Source organism: Nomascus leucogenys, chromosome 6 (genome assembly GCF_006542625.1).
Source record: "Nomascus leucogenys isolate Asia chromosome 6, Asia_NLE_v1, whole genome shotgun sequence".
NCBI lineage: Eukaryota > Metazoa > Chordata > Mammalia > Primates > Hylobatidae > Nomascus > Nomascus leucogenys.
In genome coordinates, this window is record NC_044386.1 from 69,103,179 (window position 1) to 69,124,581 (window position 21,403).

The 21,403-nt window shown below is 45.6% G+C and overlaps 1 protein-coding gene across 1 annotated transcript in view; it reads right to left on the reverse strand.

Annotated features, from left to right (window-relative positions):
• The window catches only part of TRPM1 (transient receptor potential cation channel subfamily M member 1), a 159,051-nt gene extending 137,907 nt beyond the window's left edge, over positions 1-21,144 (reverse strand). The window contains exon 1 of the mRNA XM_003280312.2: positions 20,794-21,144. Within this exon, the coding sequence (XP_003280360.1) occupies positions 20,794-20,847 (54 nt within the window). The 5' untranslated portion in view covers positions 20,848-21,144. The remainder of the gene's footprint in view (positions 1-20,793) is intronic.
• Positions 21,145-21,403: the final 259 nt, after the last annotated feature.

Consider the following 21,403-nt stretch of genomic DNA (forward strand, 5'->3'; position numbering starts at 1 on the left):
AACTAGGCCTTTACCTATGACCTTTTTTGTGTTGGCAAATAATGGAAAATGGCACTTGAGACTCAAATGCACTTCTTACATAACCAGTTTTGTGTTCGCCTGGAACATTCCATATAACAGCCATTGTCATTCTGAATGATCTTTAGTGAGACTTTGCCACTTTTGAGAATATTTGCAGCTTCTGGGGCCATGATTCTTGTCCCGTGAAAAAGGCAGGCATATCAGAAGGCAGAGTACTCAGATTTTTAGAAATTAGAGATCTAAGTTCTGTGCCTTTGACATGTAAATTTTCTACCTCTTTCCACTCTTTTCTACCTTTTTAAGAGTCCTGCCTTTGGATGTACAAATTTGGTGTTGCCTAGATAACAATTGTTTAGGCCAATAGAACAGGTAATCAGGGCATTAATAGTCTAAACGGGAGAGAAACTATTTGAAAACCTACAAATGAATAATCTTATTAAAACTATAAGATCTGCCTCTGTCTGTGTGTCTGTATGTCTATATGTGTTATGTATATGTGATGTGTCTCTACCAAAATATAAGAAAGAGTCATAATGAATTGGCTTAAAGAAAAAGTTAGCAAGGCCGGGCGCAGTGGCTCAAGCCTGTAATCCCAGCACTTTGGGAGGCCGAGTCGGGCGGATCACGAGGTCAGGAGATCGAGACCATCCTGGCTAACACGGTGAAACCCCATCTCTACTAAAAATACAAAAAATTAGCCGGGCGTGTTGGTGGGCGCCTGTAGTCCCAGCTTCTCGGGAGGCTGAGGCAGGAGAATGGCGTGAACCCGGGAGGCAGAGCTTGCAGTGAGCCGAGATCGTGCCACTGCACTCCAGCCTGGGGGACAGAGAAAGACTCCATCTCAAAAAAAAAAAAAAAAAAAAGAAAAAGTTAGCACTTAAATATTTTATCAGAAAAAAGAAACTAACCTCAATGCCTTTTTGTTCGTGTGACTTGGGTAAATCTTTGGTAAGTAAGACTAGTTTAATATTGTTGGTTTAATAAAAACAGCTGTGTCTTCTGATCAGCAAAATACTAATGTATTGAACTTTAACATTCTTGCTTAGGTGGCAACTGTCTACCACTTGCGTGCTGTAAAATGGCTAGCAGGAAAATCATTGAGATGATGGCTAACTTTGTGTAACCAGCAATGTAAGCATAATTGTTAAAAATGAGTAAATTATGTGGATGTAAATGGGATACAAATATATAAATAGCATTCTCATAATTTTAAAATCTTTTTCAGTAACTTAATCTTAAAGTCACGTTGTGATTAATAGATATTCATGAAATGTTTAAGGCATTTCTAAGTTAAAACACTGAAACATTAATTGCTGAACGTAAGTTTAAGGTATATATGCTTTGTGCTATAGTTTGGATATTTGGCCCTCTAAACCTCATGTTGAAATTTGATTCTCGGCTGGGCACGGTGGCTCACGCCTGTAATCCTAGCACTCTGGGAGGCCGTGGTGGGTGGATCACCTGAGGACAGGAGTTTGAGACCAGCCTGACCAATATGGTGAAACACTGTCTCTACTAAAAATACAAAAAAAAATTAGCCGGGCATGGTGGCAGGAGCCTGTAGACCCAGCTACTTGGGAGGCTAAGGCATGAGAATCACTTGAACCTGGGAGGCGGAGCTTGCAGTGAGCCGAGATCGTGCCACTACACCCCAGCCTGGGTGACAGAGAGAGAATCCATCTAAAAAAAAAAAAAAAATTAAATAATAGAAAAGAAAAGAAATGCGATTCTCACTGTTGGAAGTGGGGCCTAATGGGAGGTGTTTGGGTCTGGGGTGGGACCCCTTGTGCATGGCTTGCCCCTGCCCCAGTGGTAATGAGTGAGTTCTTGCTTAATTAGTTCCCGTGAGAGTTCCCTCACAAGTTGGTTGTTAGAAAGAGTCTGGTACCTTCTCCATCCTTCTTGCTTCTTCTCTTCCATGTGATCTGCACATACTGGATCACCTTTACCTTTCTCCATGAATGGAAGCAGGCTGAAGCCCTCACTAGAAGCAGATGCTGGCATTGTGCTTTTCATACAGTCTGCAGAACTGTGCACCAAACAAACCTCTTTTCTTTATAAATTACTCAGCCTCATGTACTGCTTTATAGCAACACTAAACAGAATAAGACATTTTCTAATCTTTGTTTGTTTATTTTTTGAGACAGTGTCTTGCTCTGTTGCCCAGGCCGGAGTGCAGTGGTGCCATCTCAGCTCATTGCAACCTCGGACTCCTGGGTTCAAGTGATTCTCCTGCCTCAGCCTGCCAAGTAGCTTGGATAACAGGTGCGTACCACTGCACCCAGCTAATTTTTTTTTGTATTTTTAGTAGAGACAGGGTTTCACCATGTTGGCCAGGCTAGCCTGGAACTCCTAGCCTCAAGCGATCCGCCCCCAACAGCCTCCCAAAGTGCTGGGATTACAGGCATGAGCCACCATACCTGGCCTCTAATCTTGTTTTTATATGGTATGGTGAAGCTAACTACGTTTGGGTCTGTTAGTAAACATAAAAAATTGTTCTATGACGAATCACATATTTCTATAAATTATAACATGCATGTTTATAAAATGTTAGTATATGCCAGCTCAAAATTTATTTCCTAGGTTTTCACTAGAAATTAAGATTATTAAATATTAAAATTTTTAATTAATATAGGTAATTCTGTACGCAAAGTGTATTAAAAAAGTAAGATGTGTTTTTGGTAAGAAAATTGTAGAAGGACATGAGGATATACCTTTGTTAAAGAAAAGACTAATTTCATCTCACTTGGAGGTTATTTAAAGGATGTCTCAAAATATGGACTAAGGAAGAAAATAGAAACAAGGCAGACAGAAACCAGTAAGTAGGAGAAAGTGGTGCAAAAAATCTATAAATATGAGTGTGTATTTTTGATAGAGAAAAGTTGAAAAGAGAAAGTAATTTTTTTTGTATGAGAGAGAATTTTGTGTGGTCATAATGACAGGGAAATAAAAGTATATTTTTGTCCTTAGGTAGAATGATTGGTTATTGTAATATGAAGAAAGAAATTTAGGACAACAAGGTTTAAGCAAGTTGTAGAAGATTTGTGGAAGTAAAATCTTATGAAAGAAATTTTGCGTGTGATCAAGTTGGTTAAAATTGGTTGTGAGGGATATCAAATTGAGTTCTATTAATGAGTCCAGGAATAGAAAATACCTTCTTTGGCCGGGTGTGGTGGCTCACGCCTGTAATCCCAGCACTTTGAGAGGCCGAGGCGGGTGGATCACGAGGTCAGGAGATCGAGACCACGGTGAAACCCCGTCTCTACTAAAAAGACAAAAAATTAGCTGGGCGAGGTGGCGGGCGCCTGTAGTCCCAGCTACTCGGGAGGCTGAGGCAGGAGAATGGCGTGAACCTGGGAGGCGGAGCTTGCAGTGAGCCGAGTTCGCGCCACTGCACTCCAGCCTGGGCGACAGCGAGACTCCGTCTCAAAAAAAAAAAAAAAGAAAATACCTTCTTTGCCCTCTTTATTCAAGGCCAGTGCCCTGAAGTCAGTTGTCTAATTAAGAAACAGGTTAAGTTGAAAAGACCAGAATGGGTAGAGTGGCTCACACTTGTAATCCCAGCACTCGAGGGAGTCTGAGGCAGGAGGACCTATTGAGCCCAGGGGTTCAAGACCAGCCCAGGCAATTTAGTGGGACTTCATCTTGATCTACAAATCAATAAACAAATGAAAAATTTTAAAAAGTAGAAAAGAGTATGTATCAATTAAATGATTTCCAAAACACAATTTCTTGGCACTTAGCTGTCTTTTTTTGAAATTCTTTGTAAAGGAAATTCTATTTTTAAGGGTGTCTCCCTCTCTGCGTCTAAATCATTAGGAACTTTTACAATGGGGAAGACATTGGCTTGAAGTTTACATAACAAACATTACCTTTGTATAGGTTTTCTAAAAATTAATGTTTAATATCAAAAAGTACACTGATGCAAAACTGAAATTTGATTTATTATGTTAAAAGAACAGGTTTTTTTTAAAGTATTGGTCTGCTCTTAGTAAATTATTGTGAGATCGTAATTGGCCTAGAAAACAACGATTCTGTTTAATCAAAATAATTTCCTATGCTTCATGTTTTCTTTATTAGGTCATTGATTACTTAGGAAAACTGACACTCATCTCTATTAAAGAGTTGAGGTTTTTGACAATTATGTTACTTCCTGTATTTCCTTTTGAAATCTTTTAATTATCACTCTGGCTAAATGAATGACTATTATTTCACAGTGACTTGTAATCTTACGTTTGATCAAGTCTTTTGAACTTTTATTTTTGACAAACTTTGCAAAATCAAATTCAAAATTAATTTTTGACCTCAAACTAACTTTTGGACACTCCAGAAGGGCCCCTGGAAGTTCAAAAGAGAAATATTAAACCAATTAGACTTATTTGATATGTTAAATTATGTGGAAAACATTGTCAAATAAGAAATGGTGTTAAATTTTCTTTGAGTTATATTTGTATACATTACTAAGGTGTGCCACAATTGTATGAGATTTCTAGAAATCTGATGTGTTATCAAGTCATAATGTCAGTTATTATGTTAAAATGTTGTACACTGCAGAAATAACCAAATTTTCCTGTCAATTGCATCCTTTCTATCATGGACTTTCAAAGGCTTTTAACCATTGCCACTTTAAGTCTGGTTGTCTACAGTTAATTGCTTTATTCCGATGCCTTTCTGAAAGCTTTTTGCAGGCAACTATAATTCTAAAGCATTGTGTCTTCAAGGAGGTTTATAGAAAGAATGGAAAGAAGTCTGACAAGTATAGGTTTCCGATAACTTTGAGGTACTATTGGACTGAGTAAGAAAGTTTAAAGCTCAATTGAAGAAACCGATGGGTTTGTGAAACTGCTGAGATCAAACAGAGCAAGAATTAATTACATGAAGCTGAATGAACTGATGAAGAAGAATTATGAGTTTTTACAGCTTTTTAATTTGAAGCATTGTTGGTTCATGTCATGTTTTGTTTTCCAGTTTTGTTGTGTTTTGTTTTGTTTTGTTTTGTATTTTTGAGACAGAGTCTCCCTCTGTTGCCCACGCTGGAGTAGAGTGGTGCTGGAGTGCAGTGATGCTATTTTGGCTCACTGTAACCTCTGCCTCCAAGTGATTCTCCTACCTCAGGCTCCTGAGTAGCTAGGACTACAGACGTGCCACCACGCCTGGCTAATTTTTGTATTTTTAGTAGAGATGGGGTTTCACCATCTTGGCCAGGCTGGTCTTGTACTCCTGACCTCAAGTGATCCACCCACATCAGCCTCCCAAAATGCTGGGATTACAGACCTGAGTCACTGTGCCCAGCCTGTCTTCCAGTTTTAAGGAAAGTTTTTTTTTTTCTTTTAAGCTATCTATAGCTTACAGCAATTTTGTGAAGCATGCATTTGTAAACAAAAATTAGAACATTTGCTTTTCCTCCCTACCTGATACTTCCTAAATTCAGAAGCTATTTGTGAGTATTCTTATTTTTATAGTAATATGGTTATTTACATAACTTCAATAATAATTTGCTCTCTTTATAACAGGATACAATTAGAAACATTGGTTATACTACCAAGGCTTTGACTGGAATGTCATATTTGAGAATATGTATGGAATGTTAGGCTTCAAGAGTTCCGAGCCTTACAGTGGGTAAAAAGTCATCATTTGCTGGCAGCTGCAGGAACCTCAATATATTGGACACTGCAGGCAAAGTCTGATGTCTGCCTTGGTTCGGCTTCCTAGTATCCAGGTTTTTCAAAGTCCCATCTGAGGCCAGGTACAGTGGTTCACACCTGTAATCCCAGCACTTTGGGAGGCTGAGATGAGCCAATCACTTGAACCCAGGAGTTCAAGACCAGCCTGGGCAACAGGGCAAAACCCTGTCTCTACAAAAAAAAATACAAAAATTAGCCAGTGTGGTCGCACATGCCTGTAGTCCCAGCTACTTGGGAGGCTAAGGTGGGAGGATCACTTGAGCTGGGGAGGTCAAGGCTGCAATGAGCCATGGCCGCACCATTGTACTTCAGCATGGGTGAGAGAGCAAGACTCTGTCTCAAAATAAATGAACAAATAAAAGTCCAATCTGAGATTATTTGTCAAAATAGCCAACAATGCAGATTTAAAAGGAGCCTATGTGGTTACTCTTGCTGCAATTATATAATTAATTATGTAAATAAGGTCCATGAGACTAAATTTATTTTGCAAACAAATTAGTTTTACTCTGTTGATCTTTGGTATAAATGGGGGTCACTATAAGACAAAAATCACATTTTAGAAGAAAACTATAATACACCTATTATAAAACTGTGGCCCTGTTCATTGTTTTTGAGATTTTTTTTTTTTTTTTTTTTTGAGACATAGTTTCGCTCTTGTACCCCAGGCTGGAGTGCAGTGGCATGATCTCGGCTCACTGCAACCTCTGCCTCCTGGGTTCAAGCAATTCTCCTGCCTCAGCCTCCCGAGGAGCTGGGATTACAGGTGACTTCCACCACACCGGGCTAATTTTTGTGTTTTTAGTAGAGACGGAGTTTCTCCTGTTGGTCAGGCTTATCTCGAACTCCCGACCTCAGGTAATCTACCTGCCTCAGCCTCCCAAAGTGCTGAGATTACAGACGTGAGCCACTGCACCCGGCCCCAGCCTTGTTTTTGTGTTTTTATTATCTGTCTGTAGACTGGACTAGATTCTAACTTCTTCTAATTTTCTCCAATATCTTACAACTCTCCGACTAAAACCAAAAACTGTTATTTCTGAAGTCCTATAAGCTGAAGCTGGACAACTAGATATAAATCTCAAGGGAATGTCTCATGCCCTTGATGTGTGAGCCACACAGAGTTCCTTAGAACGTGCAATGCCACAGTCAGAGACGTTCAAACTGGAAGCCAGGACAACAAGACGCTGACTTAAAGCTGTGGACAGCCTTCTCCAAGATGTCAGAACAAGACTCCATGTCATAATGACTCTTACTCTTTTAAATTTTTTTTTACTTATGCCTGCCTCTTTCACTTGGCAGGATAACACTGCAGTTAGAATTTCACAATCCGTAGCTTCTGTGGGTAATTGGATGGAATGTTGAATCTGTCATATCAAACCTAAATAGTTACAGGACCTAACAAATCCTCTAGTCCACCTAGTGGGTAACTTTAGCAACATCCCTAACACAACTGTTTTTTCAAACTGTATTTGTGGTCTCTTTTACAGAGGTAGCACTCTCTTTTTTAATTTAACCTACTCCTGGGAAGCTAGATGTTAGAATTACTACCCAACAACGGAACAGGGAGGAAGCTGTGCAGTTGCTGACACTTCTCGTTGTACATAGATAAATACATCAGGTAGTGCAGAGACACAGCTGCAAAAAATCAACACACAGGCCACTGAAAATGGGTAGAGGACTCACAGGCTCATTTTTTGATCTATTTGATTTAATTGGTTTGGTTATAGGGTTGTCCAATCTTTTGGCTTACCTGGGCCACATTGGAAGAAGAAGAATTGTCTTGCACCACATGTAAAATACTAAAATACTAAAAAACTAATGCTAACAATAGCAGATTAAAAAAAAAAAAAGCAAAAAAAATCTCATAATGTTTTAAGCAACTTTACGATTTTGATTTGGCCCAGGCTTTGAATGTGGGCCTCATTCAAAGCTGTCCTGGGCAGCAGGTAGGACACACTTGGTTTATGAGGACCCTGGCTAAGGAGTATACTCCATACTCAGTATTAACCTCCTTATAGTCACAATAGTAGTCTCCTTGGTGCACTGTATCCTCTCAAAAAAGTTTTAAATGTTTGCATGCAGCCATCCACCAAATGTCAAATGATCCCTTTTCAGCCGGAATGACAAAAACTCAAAGAAATGCATGATCATGAGGATACCATAACCTGTGAGTGACACGCTGAGACTGGAAACACAGAAACTGAGAGGTTACTGAGAGGAGTGCTACTAGTTCTGGTCACCCTCTCACCTAGGTGACAGCCTGACAAAAGGGGGAATTATTAAATAAAAATTAAAAGAGGCCATTGCTTTTGGACTAAGTTCCTGCTCTAGGCCCCAACAGACCAGACTAGAAATCAAAATGGAGTCACCCATGTTAAAGTTCCACATCACCAAATGGAAACTGAGTTGTTACCTGGCCTTCTGGGAAATCAGGAGGCAGAGATAACAGCCTAATTTACCAAACAGGCCAGTTTCAGTCTTCAGTGAGCATGATAATGAAGTTCCCCTTGCTTTAATCCTTAACTTGAAATAACCTGATATTAACCAATCCATGAGTTTTCTATTTTTCAGTCTCCCCGTCCCCGCATTACAAGGAAAGTAACTTTGGCCGGGCGCGGTGGCTCACGCTTGTAATCCCAGCACTTTGGGAGGCTGAGGCGGGCAGATCACGAGGTCAGGAGATCGAGACCACGGTGAAACCCCGTCTCTACTAAAAATACAAAAAAAAATTAGCCAGGCGTGGTGGCGGGCGCTTGTAGTCCCAGCTACTCGGAGAGGCTGAGGCAGGAGAATGGCGTGAACCCGGGAGGCGGAGCTTGCAGTGAGCCGAGATCGCGCCACTGCACTCTAGCCTGGGTGACAGAGCGAGACTCCGTTTCAAAACAAAAAACAAAAAAACAAAAAAACAAGGAAAGTAACTTTGAAATGACCAATTCAAGCCTGGGTGCTGTGGCTCACGCCTGTAATCCCAGCACTTTGGGAGGCCGAGGCAGGCGAATCACCGGAGGTCAGGAGTTCAAGACCAGCCTGACCAACATGGAGAAACCCTATCCCTACTAAAAATACAAAAAATTAGCCGGGCGTGGTGGCGCATGCCTGTAATCCTAGCTACTTGAGAGGCTGAGGCAGGAGAATCGCTTGAACCCAGGAGGCAGAGGTTGCAGTGAGCTGAGATCATGCTATTGCACTCCAGCTGGGCAACAAAAGCAAAACTCTGTCTCAAAAAAAAAAAAAAAATGACCAATTCAATATTTGTTCTTTGTTTCTGTTTTCTTCAGCCCTTTTTCTGCCTATGAAGCCAATCTCCTTTGCTCAGCTCATTGGAATTAACTTATCTTTTTTTTATGGAATAAAGTATTGCCTGATTCTAGAATTGCAAATAAAGCCAATTGAGGCCTTTAAACTAGATTCGTTTTCATTTGGTCTTTTCACAGTCATCACTGGATCCCCAGCTCCAAGAACACTGCCTGGCACACAACTGTGCTATGCGCACACGTTTATCTTTATTAAAGCACCTCAGTGGGCTTGCAGAGAAAAATAACAAAGAACCGTTCTGAATTTCCATAAACATTTTACTAGCTGATAATAAGATTGTGCTCACTTTTCAGTCGGGGTTCTAAAATTAAATTAAATCTGTGACTTTTTACAAGGGTATTTCTTTAATGGCATAAAATATGTAGAAAACAAAGAATTTTCTAGTGAAGAGGCAAGTGCAATGTCATCACACTTCACAGATATGGAAACTCAGGCCCAGAGAGGTGGAACGGCTGTCCTGTGGCTACACATCTAAACTGGGATTTGGACTAAGGATTCCCAGTGGCTCTTGTCCATCACTCGCAATTGCTCTCAGATTAGCTGCTCCTGCAGTCCCCAGGCAGGGAATCGAGGTGCGAGCGAGGCCTGTGTATGGCAAAGTGCAGCTGGATGGTACCACTCGGGGTAACTTGGGTCTTCTCTAGACATTTACCTGTGTTCATTTGGGGGAGCATTTCCAAGGTCACAAATAGACTGATGTGGAAAAAAACCTATAACTTTTCTCAGTAGCTGAGATAACCCTGGGGATGGAGCTGCTTTAAAGGGGACCAGGGGCAGGTCCCCAGGGAGGTGGGCGGCTGCTGAACGGCCTGCCAGTAATGGTGGCTTTGGTTTATGGCTTCTGATCTGCTGAGTACTGAAATCTTGCCTGGGGGTGGTGTGCCTGTGGCATTGCTGGGACCAATTAAAAAACAAAACAAAACAAACAAGCAAACAACAAAAAACGTCAGCAGAGGCTAGGAAGGGAGAGGTCAAAGAGGGACAACAGGAAGGCACAGAGATTGTGCAGTTTGTCTACTGTGTTCTCAGCCTTCCCCAAGATTTCCAAAACAACGTGTCTTTGTGGGGAGTAGGGCAGTCCAGGCTGACCCCAAGGGTCTAACAAAGGGACAAAGCCAAGAGACAACTTTTCTGAGTCAAAGATTCTCAAATGAAATGGATCTGAATGGTAGGTGCGAGGACAGCAGGACCCGGCTCCTTGATCTTGGGAAATGTGTTAATGAGCTGGGGGTGTGCAATGAGGTTGTGCTCACACCCTCCAGCTCCAAAGGGGGTTGGGGGCTGGGGGCCTTCTGGTGGCCTGGCTCCGGCGCAGCTGCACCCTGCGTTGTGTAGGAGAGAATGCTCCATCCTGATTATGTAAATCAAAGTCCAACTGTCAACATTATGCACTAGCAAAGAATTCTCCTCTGTGATGATATGAATTTCAATGGAGCTTCAAGTCCTCCCTCAGTGGGGGAGTGGCTTTGTTCTGTGAAAGGAGGAAAGGTAAACTCTTCATCAAAAAGCTCCCACGCCTCACTAGGAAGAATGAAGAGACAGAAAAGCAGCTAGTGAGTGGCATGCACCTGTCTATTTCAGCAGCCTGTCATCTGTGCAGATAAGAACTCTCCTGGCCTTGGTGCTGTAAGGGATGCTAGTCACCTTACTCCCTAGCAAACGTGCGTAATCTGCACAGAAACCTGTGGGGAGAAGGAGGTGGCTGGCTGATTTTTGCCAGCACACAGACACCACCCCAGGGTAACTTCAGTTCTGCCGTCTGTTAGACAGCTGGGTGGTCTGATGGTTCCCTAGGCATGCTGGGAGCCAGGCAGCCAGGGTGGGCACCAGGTCTCCTGCCTCCCCTCCCTGCAGTCCTGGTCAACCTGCAGATGCCCTACACAGCACACACGGCAAGGGCGCAACCCACCCGTGTCCCCCCAAGCTGCAGTGGAAGAGTGGAAGAGTGACCTCGCAGGTCTGAGAGTGGCTGGTTCATATGAGATGCCGTGATCAACCTTTCTAAGGTGGAAAACACTCAAGTAGCCTAATAGCCAATGTCCCAATTCTATGTGGAAGGGAACTGAGGGCTGGGGAGGCCAGGCAAGAAGCAAAATCCGTGAATGGCCAGAGGGAGACTCTATTGGCTTTAGGGTGGGGGCAGGCAGGAGAAGGTGGCTTTCAGGACCCCTGAGAGTTTACCCTGGTCTCTGAGGAGCCACCGCCAGCTATTGCTCCAAGAAAACAACATCCTGGCTTAGCTGAGGGGGGTGGGTGGGTGTGTTCTTTGGCTGTGCTTAAGAAACCAAGTTTTTCAAGTATTTCAGCAATTACAAAGGGCTCTGTTTAATGCAGCATGCATAGAAACCAAAGGCTGCCCCCCTGAGCCTTTGAAGATAAACTGGGAGCTGCCTGGGCCCTTGGGGTGCATGGCTGCTATGGCTCATCATGTGCATTTTTTTTTTTTTTTGAGACGGAGTCTCGCTCTTTCACCCAGGCTGGACTGCAGTGGCGCGATCTCAGCTCACTGCAAGCTCCACCTCCCAGGTTCACGCAATTCTCCTCCCTCAGCCTCCTGAGTAGCTGGAACTACAGGCGCCCGCCACCCCGCCCAGCTAATTTTTTGTATTTTTAGTAGAGACGGGGTTTCACCGTGTTAGCCAGGATGGTCTCGATCTCCTGACCTTGTGATCTGCCCGCCTCGGCCTCCCTAAGTGCTGGGATTACAGGCGTGAGCCCCCGCGCCTGGCCATGCATCTTTAAAATCCCTCTTCCATCTTGACATTCTGCCAATTTCTTCAATTCTGAAACTTGAAGATATTCTGTTGGTGAGCATTGATGATTTGGTAGTGACTTTGGACAGCAAATTATTTTCTTTTTTGTCTTTCTTTCTTAAACATCCTGTGCTTGCTGCATCCCCAGGCCTGGGCGGCAGAAGGAGGAGCCCATCCTCTAGCTGTGCAGGAAGTCAGGGGTAAAGCCCATTCTCCATTTCATCCTTAGGAGCTAACTCCTAATCTTGTGTTGCCGGCAGCCCTAAGTGTTCTTAAGTGTCCTCAGCCTAGCCTGGGCTCCTAAAATGGTGATGTATTTTGCATGGAAAGGGTTTCTTCTGTAGGTGACTCTGGGTTAAAAGGAGATTTCTTCCCTGCAGGACTTATCAGAGCCTTTAGTTTGCTGATGTGCATTGTGAATCTCTAACAGAGGACTCTGTGGTCCCTTTGCTTTGGAGCTGGGCATGCCCTCGGGCTGGTGTTCCCAGGTGCATTTGGTGTTAGGCTATAGAGGGACCCCTTGAGAGGAGAAAGGAAGAAACTGGTCAGGCAGGCAGTTAGGGCGACTCCTCGGTTGAATTTTTTCTTTTCCTTTTTTTTTTTTTTTTTGAGATGGAGTCTTGCTCTGTCACCCAGGCTGGCGTGCAGCAGTGCGATCTCAGCTCACTGCAACCTCTGCCTCCCGGATTCAAGTGATTCTTCTGCTTCAGTCTCCCAAGTAGCTGGGACTATAGGTGTGCGCCACCACGCCCAGCTAATTTTTGTATTTTTAGCAGAGATGGGGTTTCACCATGTTGGTCGGGCTGGTCTCGAACTCCTGACCTCGTGATCTGCCCGCCTCAGCCTCCCAAAGTGCTGGGATTATCGGCATGAGCCACTGCACTTGGCGATTGAATTTTTTCCAACCAAAGAACAGCCAGCAGGCACAGATATGAGAACTTGCACAGGGGGTTGCCTAAGACATGCCCACAGCTACACAGATAAGAAAGTCTACACAGGTGACTTGCCCAGACATGCCTGCAATGGAAAATTTCATCCCCTGACACATGAGCAGTAAGCGGAACAAAGCAATATGGAGTATCTCAAGCCAAGAGTCCACACGCGCATTAGGAGGACAGGGTGAAGCTACCCGAAATTCACACCCTATGCAAATAAGATGCCCAGCCCACATTGGTTTCTTGAAAAAGCGTTTGCATTGAACTGCAAAAACAGCAACCCATTCGGCCCCCTCTCTGTGGCTGAGAGCTTTCTTCTTTTGCTTGTTAAACTTTCACTCCAACCTCACCCTTTATGTCCACGCTCCTTAATCCTGTTGATCCTGAGACAAAAAACTCCAGGCGATACCTCACAATGAGAGACTGCTGCATTGTGGTGCATTGGCAAGACTGTAACACGCTGGTGAGGGCTGAAGCAGGGTAATACCTCAGTTGTTTACAGTCACTCCCAACTGGTCCGAGATTTTTACTCAAGTCTAAGACGCCTCTCCCTCACTGTCAGGCCAACTAAACAAAGCAGCCAAGTGTTTTATACCCTCCTGGCCAGAGTCCTTCCTGGAGTTCCCAGGGCTGCCTTCTGCCCAGCACCCACTCCTGCCAAAGGTCTCCCTTTGTCTCCCATAGCCTGGAGGGTGGCCTGCCCAGGGCCACACAGCTCCTTGGCACAGGCCCCCTTGCTGAGCAGCTACCCTACAGAAGGTCTCCAGGCTGTGCTGGCAATTCAGTGGGCATGGGGTGCTCTGGCCAGGGCTTGGTGTGGGGCAGCTGCCAGCCCCATCCAGCCCAGTGGTGCTTCTTGGCCCTGGCTGGACCCAGTGTACCATAAACTCCGTACACCTTCTTAGATATCACTGGTTCCCTCCCTGTCCCACATCCTCCTCCAGCCCTGCTGGGACAGTCTCCCTCACCTCTGACCTCACAGCTCCCTCACAGTGTCTTCTCTGGCTCTCCAGGGATCAATGTCCATTTGGCAAATGACCCTGGTCCTGGCCCATTCCCTGTCCTCCCACCTCCCGGCCTTGGCTGAGGCCTTTACCCCTCAGTGTGCAGGAACCAGGCAAGTGCCCTTTTTGCCACCTCGCTAAAAGTAGAGGATACAGAAGAACAAGGAATCCAAGAGAACGAGGCACTGGACTTGGACCTCCCTGGTAGGTGGCAGTGACTCCAGCAAGCTCTAGAGAGGGGGCTGGACATGTTGTCCCTAGGAGGACCTGCTGTCACATGGCTGAGAATCAATGTCTGTCTACGGAATTTAACAATTAAAGAAAACTTAGGGCTTGGATTTTGCATGCCATTTTTAAATTTCATTTTTTGGCAATTCATTTTTATTGCCTTGTATGAAAGTACAGGTCTTCAATGGATTGAAAAATTTAGCAAGACAGCGATGAGCCCTTCGTCACAGATGGATTTTGGGTTTTATTCTTTGCATGATGTGAATGAAGCCATAGAGAGATGGGTGAGGATGGCATGGGATCTGTTACCTTCAAGGCCTCTGATGAGGACTGGGGAACAGAGGAGGTTTTCTGGGTCTCTTCCTTCTGCGAGACAGGAATTGTTTCGAATTTGAAACTGCCTTTGCAAAATTATGACTAAGACAGTGAAAGAGATCTAACTTAATCAACTCCATCTTGCTTCTAACCTCTAAGCTGTCCTTGATCATTCCTGGGCGTAGGCTGAACTAACTTTCGGATAAACTTAGTTTATAATTTATAGTTTAAACAAAGACTATAACAGCCCTTTCCCAAAGCCGACCTCCTTCTTGCCGGGGGACTAGACTGCCTTTGTAGGACTAACATTAGCCACAAGATTAGAAATTATGGCTTAGGAGTCATGCAGCTGGAGGCTACAAGATTCTGACCCTCCCTAAACTGCTCCTAAGATCAGTGCTTGAGATATTTTTCAGACCCTGCACTTGATGGATCTGCTGGCACCACCCAGATCAATACACTGACTCATCTGATCTTGTGACCCCCACCCAGGAACTGACTGAGCACAAGATGACAGGTCTGACTCCCTATGATTTCATCTCTGACCAGTCAGTACTCCTGGCTCACTGGCTTTCCCCCACCCACCAAGTTATCCATAAAAGCTCTGCTCCCCGCATGCTCAGGGAGACTGATTTGAGTAATAATATGCATGAATTACTCTTTCTCTTTGCGATTCCCCTGTCTCCATGAATCGGCTCTGTTTAAGCAGCAGGCAAGGTGAACCCCTTGGGTGGTTACAAATGTACATGTAGAATTCTGCATCCAAGCAGATTCCAAACACAGCCTATGTGAGTGTACATGAAACTTCCCTGGGTTCCAGCAACACTCTGGGAAATGGAGGTGCTGTAGCCTCAAAGAGAGCCAAGCGTGGTCCTAGTGCTTCGGGCCCAGGGAGAGGTGACAGCTGCCGTCCCCTGAGCCAGGGACATGCCTGCTGCTCAGTTGCTCTGAAGAGTGGGAGACTGCAGCGGGGGAGCTTGGTGGAGGAGGCTCCTGCCTACAGCTCCAACCACACATGGTTAGAGAAGGAAGCTCAGATAACCAAGGGGAGTTTGCAGAAGTTCTTCTTAGCTCCACTCTATCACCTGTTTGTGCCTTAGGCAGGCACAAACCCTCGAGGCTGTGCTCCTCAGCTTCACCCTCACTCTTCCTGTGGCTCACTTGCAAAGTATCAAAACATGTTTAACTTGTGCAAACATTTAATTCAAAATTAAATTTCAAAATCACAGACAAGACTGATATAACAGACAAGTGAAGACCCACAATTCTGTTTTACAGATGTTGTGACTTTACGTGTGTACTTATATATATTTTTCTCTCTTAAAAGGAAGGAAGAAGGGAGAAAGGGAGGGAGAGAGAGAGAGAGAATGAACATTACTGAGGACTAAACTCTGACCTTTTTTCTCTCTTACCCAAATTCCTATCTAAGGGGCTGGAGAATCACGCCTTACAGACCATAAAATCTCATCAGCTGGGTTTCATTTAACCCTATATAATGTGACTTACTTTCCAACCTGACTATGGCATAACATCACATGACAGATAAAGAAGGAAATTGGCCAGGTGCAGTGGCTCACACCTGTAATCCCAGCGCTTTGAGAGGCCAAGGCGGGTGGATCACTTGAGATCAGGAGTTCAAGACCAGCCTGGCCAACATGGTGAAACCCCGTCTCTACTAAAAATACAAAAATTAGCCAGGCATGGTGGTGGGCACCTGTAATCCCAGCTACTCGGGAGGCTGAGGCACAAAAATCACTTGAACCTGGGAGGCGGAGGTTGTAGCAAGTCGAGATTGTACCACTGCACTCCAGGCTGGGTGACAGAGCGAGACTCTGTCAAAAAAAAAAAAGAAGAAGGAAATCAAAATATTTTACCCCAGAATATGTTTCTTTGCCATATTTTGAAATGGCCTGCCATCTTTTGTGGGGGAAAATTTGCAGCTGTAAAGAGTTCTATTAACATAGTAGAGCTTTCCCCTTCTAGGGCCTCCCAGTGCTGAAGAGATTAGCTGAGAGTCTAGCACCTTTTAAAGACCTGAACAGGAAACATTTGCCATCTATTGTCTCTAAGGGTGGCCACCTAAGAGACATCATCTACATAATAAGAACTTCAAACTTCACAACTCCTTATCTTAACCCAGACACTTCTTTCTATTGATTCCAGGTTTTTGATAATAACTTAACTCTTTCAACCAATTGCCAACCAGAAAACCTTTGTATCCACCTATGACCTGTGGGCCACCCTCCCCACAATATGTCCCCACTTCCAGGCCAAACCAGTGTATACCTCACATGTATTGACTGATCTTTTACGTCTCATTATAATGTATAAAACCAAGCTTTAACCCAGTGCCTGGGCACATGTTCTCAGGACCTCTTGAGACTGTGCCTTGGGCCATGGTCATTCATATTTGGCTCAGAATAAATGTCTTTAAATATTTCACAGAGTTTGACTATTTTTGTCAACATTATAGATACAGCTAACCACCTCCACTTTGAAGAGATATGTGTATTGATTTTGGATTTCCCTTATGTGTTTTAGATTTTTCTATAAATAGTGTACTTTCATTTTTTTTTTTTTTTTGAGATAGGGTCTCACTCTGTTGCCCAGGCTAGAGTGCAGCTCACTGCATCCTTGACCTCCTTGGGCTCAAGTGGTCCTCCCACCTCAGCCTCCTAAGTAGCTGGGACTACAGGTGCACTCCACCACACCGGGATAATTTTTTGTATTTTTCATAGAGATAGGGCTTCACCACATTGCCCAGGCTGGTCTCAAACTCCTGGACTCAAGCAATCTGCCCACTTTGGCCTCCCAAAGTGCTGGGATTACAAGCATGAGCCACCACGCCTGGCTAGGGGCTTATTTTTTAATCCAGCAGTACGTTCTGAGGTTTATCCATGTTGATACAGGTGGCTTGGTTCATTTGTTTAAGTGCTGTGTAGTATTTCATTATGTGAATAAACAAAAGCTTATCTATACTGTTTTAAATAAAGTATTCGTTGTTTCTGGTCTTCTATGGCATGCAATGTGAATGTGAGCATTTTTGCACATTTCCTTGTACACATATGCTAGAATTTGTCTAAGGCAGACGGGTACAATTGCTGGGCTATCCTATTACTAATCGTATTTAGGATCTTGAACTTTGACTCTTGACTTTACGTGTCTTTTAGCAACAACAACAAAAATGTAGACAGGGATAAAAGTGCAAGGCAGAATCTCATTTTTCATTTCCTGCATGAGTACTTGGAGGCCTTTCCTGGAAGAGGGACTGTTTTGGCCAGTGGGGCCTCCCAGCAGCAGGCTGCTGAGGGATGGAGCTTAAGGGTCCCCAGTGTCCCCAGGGATTTGCTCACTGCCTCAGGATTCCACGCTGTGCATCCCTGTTGGTCTAAGACCAAGGGAAGAGCTTCAGAGCTGGGAAGAGCTGACCAGCCAAGGACAAAGGGTCAGATCTGCCTTGTACAAATAGAGGGCCAGGCGAGATGACCCTGGAAGACTTGTACATAGTGCAGTTTGTGTTTGTTTTTCCCACAGGGCAGCTGGTATGTTTCAACAAACACGATGCAGAGGGGTGCTGCTTTCGATTAGGAAACTGGGAACTGGCACCGAGCTGCTGAGTCAGTGGAAGGCCAAGTATGTAACGAGATAGAATGAAAACAGTCCACTGTATGCCCATGTGATTTCACGGCTCTTTCCTAGTACTTCTTTAAAGAATGACTTCCTTAAAGCCAGAGGTATTGTCTTTCATTCTTCCATCAATAATTTTACTTCTTAAGTGAGGGCTTTTATAAATAGGCCTTAGGGCAAACTGTGCCATCAAGATTCTTAACTCCTACAAGTTTTTGTAGGAGTTTGGCATGCACCACTGTTACAGGACAAGGGTCCAGATCCAGACCCCAAGAGAGGGTGCTTGGATCTCGTGCAAGAAAGAATTCAGGGCGAGTCCACAGTGCAAAGTAAAAGCAAGTTGATTAAGAGAGTAAAGTAGGCCGGGCTTGGTGGCTTATGCCTGTAATTCCAGCAATTTAGGAGGCCGGAGCAGGTGGATCACGAGGTCAGGAGATCAAGACCATCCTGGCTAACATGGTGAAATGCTGTCTCTACTAAAAATACAAAAAATTATCCAGGAGTGGTGGCAGGTGCCTGTAGTCCCAACTACTTGGGAGGCTGAGGCAGGACAATCGCTTGAACCCGGGAGGTGGAGGTTGCAATGAACTGAGATTGCACCACTGCACTCCAGCCTGGGCGACAGAGCCAGACTCTGTCTCAAAAAAAAAAAAAAAGAGTAAAGTAATGAAAGAACAGCAGAACAGCTACTCCATAGACAGAGTAGGACGTTCCCAAAAGTAAGAGAAGAACACGTCCACCCTAGGTGTGATACTCATATATACGGAGAGATGTGCTCTGCTACAAGGGTTTGTGATAAAGGATTTATTTTCTTAATTATTATATTTTGCAAGAATCAATATTATTATCTTTAAAGCAAAATTAGGAATCCCTTTGTTCTCCAGATATCCAGATATCTGGACACTCCCAAGTCTGGATCTGTTTAGTAAACATTATTAATTTGTTGCCATAACCGTAAATATCTAGAGGTGATGAATGCCTAACTTTCTGGGAATGCAGCCCAGCAAGTCCCAGCCCCATTTCCCCAGCCCTCACTCAAAATGGAGTCGCTCTGGTTCAAACACCTTTGACCCCACCACAGCGTGGGATCACCTCAGATAGGGGGAGGAGATCATCTTTGTCCTTGGGCTTGAAGTAATGCAGTGTGAGGTCCTGTAGGAATGGCTGTGAGTGTGCAGGTATAAAGGAGGTGCTGTTTTTCAATCTGGACCGTAATTGAAGTGATTCTCCCCTCCTCCCCTTTTGCTGAATTCCCTGCTCCCAGACCCTACCCATTGCAATTTCATGGCACCAAACATACAGCAGTACACTGGGCACAGGTGAATAGGTGACATCAAATTCAAGAAGGACAAAAGCCTGTTCCTTTTCAGAGCTTATTAGCAAGAACATTGTGGGCCAGCTTTGTGCTGGGGAGGAGGAGGTCACGTGGAGCCACCTGGCCTGGGCTGCACGGCCAGTGGTGTGTCTCTTGTTCCTGCCAAATGCAGCAGTGCATTTGCGAATGTGAACTTACACAAGAACACGGGTATGTGCTGTCTCTAAAAATAATGCTGACTCTCACACATGTGCACAAAAGCAGATATATGCGCCTGTCCCCCACTGAGCCCCAAGGATGGATCTTGCCCATTTTGGAATGGAGGCGAGCTTTAACTCTTTATTGTCATTATTTTTAAAGAGGCTTTTATTTTTTCCGTTTGCATTTTCAGGTTCATGAGATGTTAGAGACTTGCAAACACCTGGTTCAACATCTGCTTCTGCCCCATTTTATGGACGGGGAGACTGCAGCCTGGTGAGCTGCATATGGATGGGAAGCAGTTCCCGCCTAGGGCTCTGTTTTTAGCCCAGATAAATAACCTCTCTGAGTGTGGTCACCTGGCTCACACTGCTTCAGCGGCTCCGTCCCCAGCTCTGGGGTACTAGTGGTCATGTCGTGGGTGCTCAGTAAGTGCCAGCTGGGGGGCTGTACCCTCCCCGGCCCACACGAGAGCTGCACCTGCTGCTGCTCTGCCAGCTCCCTTACTGCCTCCCCCCACCCTTCTGTGCACAGTGGGCAGCCCCCTGGAAGAAGCAGAGATCCCCACTGAGCCCTCAGGGCATGCAAGGGATGTGCAGAGGCGTCTGGTGTGGTCTGGGCTGGCCTCCTACTCCATGCGAGGGGCAGTCAGGGAGTTAGGGTGAGGCAGTGGCCTGCCCAGTCCCCCTGGGCTCAAGCGGTCCTTTAAGGCAGCCCTGGGTGCTCAGTTCCCAGGCTGGCTCAGAGTCACCTAGGAAAAGCACACCTAAGATTCAAATCAGCATGTCCTGTGGGAGGTCCTGTCTGGGGTTCCTGGGAGAGGCCATTCCCCACAGCTGGTGCCTAGTCCTGGGAGCCTCTTGCCCTCCCAGGTTCTCACTTAGGGCCGCTCTGGCCCTCCCTCCTGTTAGATGCTGCTGCCTGCTTTCTTCTGCCAGACCCCATCCCCTAAGGGTGAGGCCCAAGCCTGAGTCATCCCTGGGTCCCCCAGAGCCCACACAAACATCCGATGCAGAACAGAGGGTGGGCTTGAGTCCAGCAGAGAGAACTAAGGGGCGCCATCTTTGCGGGGAAAGCAAGAGTGCAAAACTCCACAACTGCTGGCTCCGGAATGGTGAAAGGATTTGTGCCACCCAGACGCCTCCCGAGTGTGCCACGGCCACTCGAAGGTGGGAGCAACTGAAACCACAGGCATTGGACACCATGGCAAGAAACACAGGGCACCTTCTGAGAAGGGACCCTGACATGAGAGCTCTGAACACCCCATGCCCCATGCCCACCCAGCACAGTTTGGGAGGACAGGACCCGCTGGGCCAGCGCTCTGAGGTGACAGAGCTGGAGACCAGTGTCCCTCTGCCCTTCTACCCAGCTGCCCGCAGGCCGCTGGCAAAGCTCACTCACCTTCTGTGACCCTGATGTGGAGCTCTTGAGCGAGCCCCGCTTGAAGGAGCTCATCTCTCTCAGGGAGCCTGTGAGCCACCCTGCTGACTCCCTCAGGTGGCCAGGCCAGTGGCACAGGGGCTGCCCTCCCTGGGTGGGCAGGAGCAGAGCCACACACTCGGCAGCAGCCCCACGCACTGGGCGAGGGGGCTCAGATCCCGGGGCGAGGCCGGGCTGGTGGCTGGGTCAGCCTAGGAGGAGCATGTGCTGGCTTTTGGTGGCCCCTCCTGCCCGACTCCTGCCACCACCCCCAACATCTGTAATCAGGCTTAATCCCTCCATCCCCAAAAGGTTTAGAGGGAAGAGATTTAGCAAATGGCGATTGAAAGTAAATCTACTTTGAGAAAGTGGTGGCTGCAAAGGGTGGTCAAATGGGAAGGATTTGGGTGTCTGAAAAGGCACATTGCGAGGGCAGACAGCCCCTCACTGCTGGCATCTGAGGCCCCTTGGAGGGTGGCATCCAGATCCCAGAGGCCCAGTGCTCACCCGGCTGACTGCCTAAGTCTCAGAGCAGAATTCGCATGCAGGCCCGGGCTGTGGGTCTCAGCTCTCTCCTTGGAGCCGCCAGCGC